At 42.0% G+C, this 9,967-nt stretch overlaps 2 protein-coding genes across 3 annotated transcripts; both read left to right on the forward strand.

The window, feature by feature from the left end:
* Positions 1-684: 684 nt before the first annotated feature.
* On the forward strand, positions 685-5,611 carry LOC112874546 (probable serine/threonine-protein kinase PBL3). Of its 2 annotated transcripts, XM_025937923.1 has the most exons (6): positions 685-1,204; positions 2,185-2,543; positions 2,630-2,765; positions 2,867-3,003; positions 3,091-3,214; positions 4,902-5,611. In XM_025937923.1, exons 1-6 carry the CDS (start codon positions 1,156-1,158, stop codon positions 5,381-5,383), a joined length of 1,287 nt encoding a protein of 428 aa, XP_025793708.1. In that variant the 5' UTR covers positions 685-1,155; the 3' UTR covers positions 5,384-5,611. The 2 variants fall into 2 exon arrangements, with proteins under 2 accessions (XP_025793708.1, XP_025793707.1); XM_025937922.1 differs by lacking the exon at positions 685-1,204 and having other exon boundaries at positions 1,514-2,543.
* A 1,386-nt stretch (positions 5,612-6,997) lies between these two features.
* Positions 6,998-8,045, forward strand: LOC112874547 (protein FAR1-RELATED SEQUENCE 5-like). Its single transcript, XM_025937924.1, has 2 exons — positions 6,998-7,357; positions 7,438-8,045. Exons 1-2 carry the CDS (start codon positions 7,187-7,189, stop codon positions 7,909-7,911), a joined length of 645 nt encoding a protein of 214 aa, XP_025793709.1. The 5' UTR covers positions 6,998-7,186; the 3' UTR covers positions 7,912-8,045.
* The last annotated feature ends 1,922 nt before the right edge of the window (positions 8,046-9,967 follow it).

Below are 9,967 nucleotides of genomic sequence, written 5' to 3' on the forward strand. Positions count from 1 at the left end.
CCCCTACATTTTTTAATTATGGATGGAGAGGAGGAAGAAGAAATAAGGAGAAAGAAAAGAAAGAAGAGAGGAGAAAGAATGGCAAAGGAGAAAGAAAAGAAAGAAGAGAGGAGAAAGAATGGCAAGATGAGCAACCTATAGCTCTGCTCCTGCCTATCGAGGTATTTGTTCAAACTTTTGAAGTCATGATACTTTTGTTTTAATTGCAAAATTATAATCATAGGAGTATATATAAGCCTATATAAGTGCTTTCATTAGCTTTTTTTAAGCCTTCTATTAGCTTATTATTTGTAGATGTGTGATAGAGTCACCTCAAGACATTTGTGAGCGTGGTGCGCATTCATAGTTTGTGTGAGCAAGTTTTCATTATTTAGTAATTTGAAAAAGAAAAACTAAGCTATCTCTTGACTTCTATGACTAAACTAGTGTCCTAAATAAAGCAACTTTTTGCAACTATTATACATTTACATTAAAAACATTATTGTTCCTTTCATCATGCATTACCTCACCTTGACACCGCCACATTGAGCAACAAGAATAACCTCATCATTTGGTCAACAAAGACCAGATCACACCCGCCATTAAAAAAACCGCGAACCTTGCATCCTCCTCGTAGCCATTTCCCACTCCCAAACTCTACCCGCGGTAGCAGCCCCACCAGACAGCGACGGTCTCGCGGAGGCGGCCCCCCACCTCTCTCTCTCTCTCTCCCCCCCCCTCCCTCCCTCCCTCCTTGCCGCTTCCGCTCCGCCCCCGCCTCCGCGCGAACTGCACGGCCGCGACACCCGCACGCGCGCCTCCTCCCGAACCCCGTCCACACGGCAACTCCTCGGGCGCGCACGGCAGCCGCCGGCCGGGTTGACTTGACTCAGGCGGAGGGTTCAGGACGCGTTCTTGCGTGCTTCTGCCGGCGCTCGGGTTGGTCAGGCGGCCGGGCTCGGCTCAGATCCTCAGAAGGTTGGATTCTGGGGGAGTGCCCAATTGGTGGCCGCGAGAGGCTCCTGGCGTTGACTCCGGCCGAGTTCTCCGCAGGCGCGTGCGAGGAGACTTCGGTCCGCTGCTGTTCTTGGCAGCTCCGCACCAGGAAGGCACCGGGGCGGCTGGGCTCGGTCGATGCGTCGCCGGTAGATTGGCCGGCAGCAGCGTTAGAAGGAGATGGGGAACTGCATGGACAAAGCAGCGACGGTGGACAACAACACCGCCTGTGAGTGCGCCTTCACGACCCTCTTCTTGCCCAGTTTCTTGGCAACTGCTTCTGGCTTGATTGCTGTCTAATCGACTAAGCTGCTGCTCCCTACGGCGGATCTTATCCGGCAGTAATGGCGGGCTGCTCGGGGATGGCTGAGCAGGGCGCTCCGGCCTTGCGGGTTCTGCTGGGTTCCGAGTGGTGGATGAATTTGCGAGGCGAGCTCCTTCCAGATGCGCGCCTTTTCCGTTATCGATGATAGGGTGTTAAGTTGCTTCTGCTGCTAGCCTTTGCTGTGTCTGTGTTTGCTGCTCTGTGCGCCCTCGCTCTCTTCTTTTCCTTATTTGTTATAAAGTGTTATAGCTATTGATTCTCAGAAGTCAAAATTGGGTAGGCATTTGTCTCATAGGAGAGGAAATAAGGAACTTTATTTTTCTTGATTGGATAAGAAGGAATTTTATCATTCTCCATTCTAGTTAGGAAACCTGCTAGTCTGCTGTTGGGTTTTCAAATGGTATGCCCAACCGTAATTATGTTCATCGAATGATAGAATTTGGGAAAAGCAATTATCATTCTCCATATTCTAGATAGGAAACCCGCTAGTCTGCTGTTGGGTTTTCAAATGGTATGCCCTTCCAATGATAGAATTTGGGCAAAACTCATGGAGTGGCCTTGGCCACAAGTGCCTGGCTAGATTAGCTAAAAAGAGCAGCATATTGCTTCATCTTCTTGAAAATTGGAATTGCACGATTATCTGACAGAAATGGAAACATGTTTCCTGAGAACTTTGCATTAACGTGGCTTGTGGCTCTTGCATCTTGCTGTTTAGCTGATTTTGTAGTTCATAATTCTGTACCATTACTGCGCTTTGTCTTCAATTGTGTTATCTGCGAAAGTGAAGGAACTCATTAATTAGCATATCCATATGCAACTGTATGTATGTATATTTTGCCCATTGTGCTTACACACATGTCTTGTGTTCATTCATGAAACGTCAGATCAATCAAAAGTAGGGAGCAAATCAAGTTCATCATCCAACCCCTCTACGGCCAAAACTGGCTCGACTCGGTCGTCTTGGACTTTACCGTCATACAAAGAAAGTAGAGAGCTTCCTACTCCTAGGACAGAAGGAGAAATCTTGTCATCATCAAATTTGAAGGCATTCTCATTTGGTGATCTCAAGGCTGCATCTAGGAACTTCCGGTCAGACAGTCTTCTTGGGGAAGGAGGATTTGGTTATGTCTTCAAAGGCTGGATTGATGAACAAACTCTTGCCCCTTCAAAGCCAGGAAGTGGTATGGTTGTAGCCATCAAGAAGCTAAAACCAGAAGGTTTTCAGGGCCACAAGGAATGGCTGGTACGTTCACCAGTGCTTTAGCCAATATTCTTAGGTTTGTCAGAGATACTATACTGTTTGTATTGACTGCAATTGCTCTCCTGCAGACAGAGGTTGACTACCTTGGCCAACTGCACCACCAGAATCTTGTCAAGCTCATTGGTTATTGCTCAGATGGTGACAACCGACTCTTGGTGTACGAGTTCATGCCTAAAGGAAGTTTGGAAAATCATCTGTTCAGACGTATGTTTTTTTATTGCAATGCAACCTTTTTCTTTCTAAATTCTATCATTTCAGTATCTTAAATTTTTGACAAGTTCAGCAGAAACTTTCCATTCTTTCAGGAGGTGCGGATCCTTTACCCTGGGGAATAAGACTCAAAGTTGCAATTGGGGCTGCTAGGGGTTTATCATTTCTGCATGATGCTGAGAACCAAGTCATATATCGTGATTTCAAGGCATCTAACATTCTGCTTGACTCGGTATACATGAAATGGCTGCTCACCCTTGTTCTGAGCAAACTTCTATTCCCCCTTTTTTTTACTTAACTTCTTTTCCCAACAATGCAGGAGTTCAATGCCAAGCTTTCAGACTTTGGCTTGGCAAAAGCAGGTCCAACTGGGGATAGAACCCATGTTTCTACACAAGTCATGGGCACACGAGGTTATGCAGCTCCTGAATATGTTGCAACAGGTTAGAAAATAATATCTATTTTGAGTGTATGCAGTTCATGATTCTGAATTGATGAAAACATACCATACAGCAACGCATCTTTACTCCCTTGATATTTGCCATTGCTTCAGCATTGTATACCAGAACTCCGAATTAGAGTTCCTTAATATCGCCTCAAGTTCAATACAAGCTCCTAATTTCTGTTAGCTAAGGTGGTATTTACTTTGAGTTAGCATATCATATTTTGCCTATTATGATACTTGTTTACTTAGAGCCCAGGATTACATGCTCACTTTGAATTTCCCTTTCGTTTTTTTCCTCGAACCCGCATTAGAGCTGCGCATCAATATATTAAGAAGAAAAGAGGGGGAAAAGAACCCCTAGTACAAAACGTTACAGGGTTAGAGGTTCTTTCTGCTTATAGAATTGGCAAAATTGCTGTAATACCATTACTTTGAACTAGTTTGCAAACATACCATTCCAACCCATTGGATTTCTACTTTTTGTCATTGTGGTGTGTACTTTGTATAACACCACTTCTGGTTTCCAACAAAGAAGATGTTTGACTTGCTAAAATGTTCCTTGTTTTCTGTATTATTTTCTTGTTCTAGTCTCAATAAAAACAAATCCTTCTCACAAAAGAAAGATGGCCAACTCCATTTTATAGAAAACTGTGAAAGAGGTCATATGTGCGTTCATTATCTTTTCCCCCTAGAAAAACAGTATGTGCATTGTCTACTGCGCAACTTGCATATCAATAGGGAATGCTGGGCTATATAATATGTTTGTATAGGAATTTTTTTTTAACAGTGCACCAGCTTGTGTATGGATCATCCATTCACCTAAATCTAGCGGCTAAACCTTAAAATTGTTATCTGTTTCTATTTGTACATAGAAGAGGTACTTGTAGGATTTGGATTAGTGCCTTAGTGCAAACTTATTAGAATAAAGCAACTGTCATTATGGAAACAAGCTCCGCAGACAAAATTTCTCTCTTCCAAAGGTGATTCTTGGTATATCTGAATTTATACCATATCATTAGATAAACTAATATTAAGAGGCGCCATTAAGAGTATTTGTAATTTTGTTTCGAGATAATAGACTTCCTTACATAAGTACATTTATTAGGAAAGAAATCAGCCTATGTGCAGAATTTTCTTGACTGGTCATTTGACCCATATGAAAAAAAATATATTCTCCTTATGGTAACATAGCTTCTCTTGTTGACAAAACAATATTACATTGTAATTTACCCCCATATGAGAGATCTTTATGTGTTCTCCACGTTTTTCCTCTCTTTTGTTATGCTTGATTTTCTTGCACGCTCAACAATTCAAAAGGCTAACTTAGTAAATTCAGCATTTTTGGTAATCTAATTCAACAACTGTGAAACCTAATTCAACTTTTTTAAAGGTTATGTTCAACAATTATCTTAAAAAATGTTACTATACAAACAAATGGTCAATTCATTTCAATCTAGCCTTTGATGGGAGCTCAGAGGTCCTTCTTTCTTTTGGATGGAACGCAGCAGGATAATCCGACGTTCTACTTTGTCTTGTTACATATTTAACAGAGACGTATGCATATACAGGATCCATTCTGGAATAGGGCATAAAACCAATGAATTGATAAAAAAATTTATCAAATCCAATGACATGAACTGCTGAAATATAATATATTTTGATATAATCTTTCTCTCGATGTACAGGCCGCCTCTCAGTGAAAGCCGATGTCTACAGCTATGGCGTGGTGCTGCTGGAGTTACTGACAGGACGGCGAGCGCTAGATAAATCGAAACTGGCATCCGAGCAGAACCTCGTCGACTGGGCAAGACCCTACCTGCGCGACAAGCGCCGTCTGTACCGCGTCATGGACTCTAAGCTGGGCGGACAATACCCGAAGAAAGGCGCACACGCAGTCGCAAGCATCGCCCTGCAGTGCATCGGCAACGATGCCAAGGCGCGGCCCGCAATGTCCGAGGTCCTTGAGAAACTAGAGCAGCTGCAGGACCCCAAGTACCACGTCACAGCACCACAGGTGGACACAAAGCGGGCATCTTCGTCAGGCTCTGTCCCCAGGTCGCCCATGAAGGCGCAGCCCTCGCCACGACGCCTGTCGGGTTCGGGTTCCCCGTTGCCGGCGGTGGCAGGCTCCCCACTGCCAGCGTGTAGGACTGCGCAGGTGCATTAGGTGCGCGCTTGAAGGATGAAGTGCAGAGTTTGTGTTGTTGTAGCTGTTGGTTCCCTGTAGGTGTATATTTCGCTGTGTTGTTCCCGATCAGCGTAGTTTTTTGTTTGTGAGGTATAGTTTTTTGTTTGTGAGGTGTCGTGGAACCAGATTGTTGTGAGATGCTGAATAGTGAGAATTAACATTCTGTGATTCGATTGATGTTTAAATGGTTTCTCAGTTTTGAGTGAAGATGATATTCTTCTCACCTGTTATTAATTCCTTTTAGCTGGTATTTGATTGAGCGTGATTTTCCTTGCTGAATATGAACTGCAATGCCTTGTGAATTGTGATCACAGCATTTGTTTGTATTAAGAACTGTTAGCATAAACTATTCGAGAATATTTCGAAGTGTAGTATTTGAATTATAACAGCTAAGGTATCATAGACAGGCGTACAAGATTGGCTATTTGGATTTCAGAATAAAGCTATCAGGTCTAAAGGACAATCTGGCCTGAATTTATTTCAATCATGACATGGCATGTTATATTCTTCGACTCATCAGCTACACGCTCAAATAGGGTATACCATTGTGCATTTGCACTGCGGGTTGTTCAAACTGGAATGCTAGTAGAAAGCATTCAAGCCTTTTTCTACCCAATTAAAAAAAGGAACAGAAGGCATCAAAGCAGAAGAAAGAAACTCTGAATGTTATTCTGTTCTTTGGATCCAAGAAACCCGAAACAACAATTGGAAGAATGAAAGTGGGTATTTCCGGCGATACATATGTATTTAAGTACTTCCTTTTTATTTCATGCATCTCACTTTGCCTCGTAAATATTTTGGATTGGAGTTTATTTAAAGACTCAAAACATATATTATCAGTAAAAGCAGAGTACATGGATTTGGGAATAGACTCCCGAGGAGCAACACCCTACCTACAAGAGTCAAAACACTGACTCCTAATTAAAGATCTACTCAGAAACATATTAGGGCTTGGAGCATCCCCGCAATAGCCTTTAAATCTGACCCTCTACTTCGTAAGGGCTACCTCAGTGCTAGTTTTTAACCTCAACTTCAGCAGTGGTCTCTAAATCTCAACTCCCTAGAGACCCTCCAGTAATAGAGGATGGAGGAAGAGATTTACGGGCCTCCTTACAATGAAAGCTTCAGGATGTGTTTGACTGATCCTTTTGAAAAAGTAGCTGTGAGCTGTAGAAAATCTACTGTAGGTTGTAGGATGTGAGAAAGTTAAAACCCGTTGAAAAAATAGGTGTGAGTAGGTTGTAGGCTACGAGAAAGCTAAAACCCACTAAGTGAAACCGCTATGACGTTTTGGAAATACTTACAAGCGAGGGAAGAGATCGGGTGCACATGACCAGCCTGTGCACATGGTGCACATTTTGAATCAGAGCCATTGATTTCAAATCCAACAGCCCTTCTTCATCCCACCTCTCTCCTTGACGCTTTTGCAAAATTCCCCTCCCACCTCTCCTCCTCCAGGCCCTGGAAATTTAACGAAAAACCCCCTGACCGCTCAACTCCTGAAACAGATCGATGTTGGCTTGCCTTCGATGAGAAGCTTCGTTCCTTCTCACACAAGCCTCAACGGAAGCGAACCAAATCGGTCATCTCCGGTCACCGTTCGTCCTCGAAATCGCACGCCGGAGGTGAGATTTTGGAACAAAATCAATTTGGCAATTTGTAGCCTTTTCGATTCTCATCATCAGTTCCTGCGCCAGATAGGATTTAGGGCCAACTACAACTGTTTGTTTGCCATGGACGCTCCTACGCCAATTGGTGGTTTCTTTTGAACTGCTCAACGCCATGGGAGACCCCGGCGGCAAGGAGGCCACGTTGGGCACTTGTAGCAGCAGCCCAACCATGGCTGCAGTGCCGCAACCCTCTGTTCGTGACCCATCCCCCCCATCAGCCGGTCCTTCTAATATCAGTGGTCCATTCTGTACACCAAAAAAAATTCCAATGGTTCCATCATCGGTGAGTTAATCTCCTAGTATAATATGTAGTTAAAGGTGACCATGATGTGTGATGATAAAATAATTCTTGTCTCATTGCAGTGTTCGACATTTCTACCTGATTGTGATGATGAGTTGAAGCCAAAAGTTGGAATGTCATTCGATTCTCTAGATGCAGTGGAAGAATTTTATAAGATATATGCTCATGAAGCTGGTTTTGCGGTTCGTATAGGAGCTCAAACTAAGGTGCTCGGCATCATTGAAAATAAGAGATTCTTATGTACAAGACAAGGCTTCTCAAAGAAAAGTGCTAAATCAGATGTTGCTCTAGCTGGAAATCAGAAGAACTCAAAGAAGCCAAAGATGCGATCCGAGACAAGATGTGGCTGTAATGCGCAAATCTATGTGAAGTTGGGTCCGGATAAAAGGTACTATATTGCTTCGATGATTGAGCACCATAATCATGGTTTAGTGTCACCTGATAAAATTATGTTTCTCCGATCAAACCGCACAATCAGAGAAAGAGTTAAGACTGCTTTATTCACATGCCACAAAGCGAGTATAGGTACTTCATAGGCATATAGACTTTTACAAGTAAGCGATGGATTTGAGAATATTGGATGCATGAAGCGGGATCTTCAAAATTATTATCGGGGACTTAGAGAGAAAATTAAAAATGCAGATGCTGAAATTTTTGTTGCACAGATGAAGAGAAAGAAAGAGGCTAATCCTGCTTTTTTCTATGATTTTGTTGTGGATGAGCATGGAAAGTTGGTCTACATTTTTTGGGCTGATGCTACAAGTAGAAAAAACTATAAATATTTTGGTGATGTAGTGACTTTTGATGCAACATATAGCACAAATCAGTATAATATGATATTTGCACCTTTTACTGGTGTCAACAATCATATGCAAAGTGTCTTTTTTGGAAGTGCTTTTCTAATAAATGAGAAAATTGAGTCGTATGAATGGTTGTTTCAGACTTTTCTTTCGGCAATGGGAGGAAAAGCTCCAAGGCTTATCATTACAGATGAAGATGCTAGTATGAAATCAACAATTAGATCTATTTTTCCGAATACAATCCATAGGTTTTGCATGTGGCACATCATGGAGAAAATGCCTGAGAAAGTTAGCTTTCCAACAAATCAAGATAAACAGTTCTGGAAAGATTTGAATGAGTGTGTATGGGGTTCAGAAACTGGAGAAGAATTTGAGATGCGGTGGAATGCTATCATAACTAGTAAGGGTCTCCAAAAGAATGAATGGTTGTTTAATAGGTATCAAATTCGGGAGTCTTGGATTCCAGCATATTTTATGGATGTACCTCTTGCAGGACTCCTCAGAACCACCTCAAGATCAGAAAGTTCAAATTCATTCTTCAATCGCTTTATTCGTCAAAAATTAAGTTTTGTTGAGTTTCGGCTTAGATTTGATACAGCACTAGAGTGCCAACGGCACGAGGAGTTAAAGGCAGATCACATGAGTATTCATAGCACACCGTTGTTTAGTACCCCATGGCCTATCAAGAAGTAAGGAAGCATATTGTACACACACAATGTGTTCAAAAAATTTCAAAATGAAGTGATATCTGCCAGGGACCATTGCTTCGTTGTAGGCATCATGCTACAAGAGGATGTTAAGTTTGTCGTGATCAATGATGGGTCCATGAGGGAGCGGGTGGTTCAATGGTGTGCATCAGATATGTTTGGAAGTTGCTCATGCAAACTGTTTGAGAGAATAGGAATTCCATGTAGCCATATTATTCTCACTTTGAGAGGTGAAAAGCTTTATAAACTTCCTTCATTTTTTATTTTAAAAAGATGGGAGACAAAATGCAAGAGGTAAAACAAATCACTGTTCTATTTCTTATATTATTATCGTTTGTACATTGTACTGATCACCATTTTTCTTGTGCCCTTAGAGAGACTGTGTTTGACAAGGAAGGCAATATATTGGAGGAGAAAGCCATGGATGCTAATGAGGTGGAAAGAAGGAAAAAGATAGCAACGATACGAAACAAAGTTGAAGATTTGATTCAAAGAGCAAAGAGTTCAAATGAAGGCATGGATCTCTTGCTTTCAACTGTGATGAATATAGAGACTTCTTTTAGTCAAATTGTGCCTAGCACAGTGCAAGCTCCTCAACAAGAATATGAGACTTTTATTGGTTGTAAAATTCCAGAACAAATTGAAATTCATCCACCAACTGATGTTCGTTCGAAGGGAAGGAGCAAAAGAATCAAAAGAGCAAAAGAATTGCCGAAGCCACGCAAGGGAAAGAATTCCAAGATTGTGACTAAAGAGGCACATTAATAAATTATTGTTGTTTTATTTTAGAATTTAGCCCATCTTTTGAACTTTATTTTGTTGGTCTGACTGCTATTAAATATTGATTAAGCTATGTTGAACTTTTTAAATCATAGCTCCATTGAACTTAACGAGAGCAGTATGCGTGTATGTGGGCTGTTATTGTGTTAGCAGGAAGCACGTACGCCGATCTGTTCCAGGAGCTGAGCGGTCAGGGGATTTTTGTTAAATTTCCAGGGCCTGGAGGAGGAGAGGTGGGAGGAAATTTTGCAAAAGCGTCAAGGAGAGAGGTGGAATGAAGGAGGGCTGTTGGATTTAAAATCAAT

Source organism: Panicum hallii, chromosome 9 (assembly GCF_002211085.1).
Source record: "Panicum hallii strain FIL2 chromosome 9, PHallii_v3.1, whole genome shotgun sequence".
Lineage (NCBI taxonomy): Eukaryota > Viridiplantae > Streptophyta > Magnoliopsida > Poales > Poaceae > Panicum > Panicum hallii.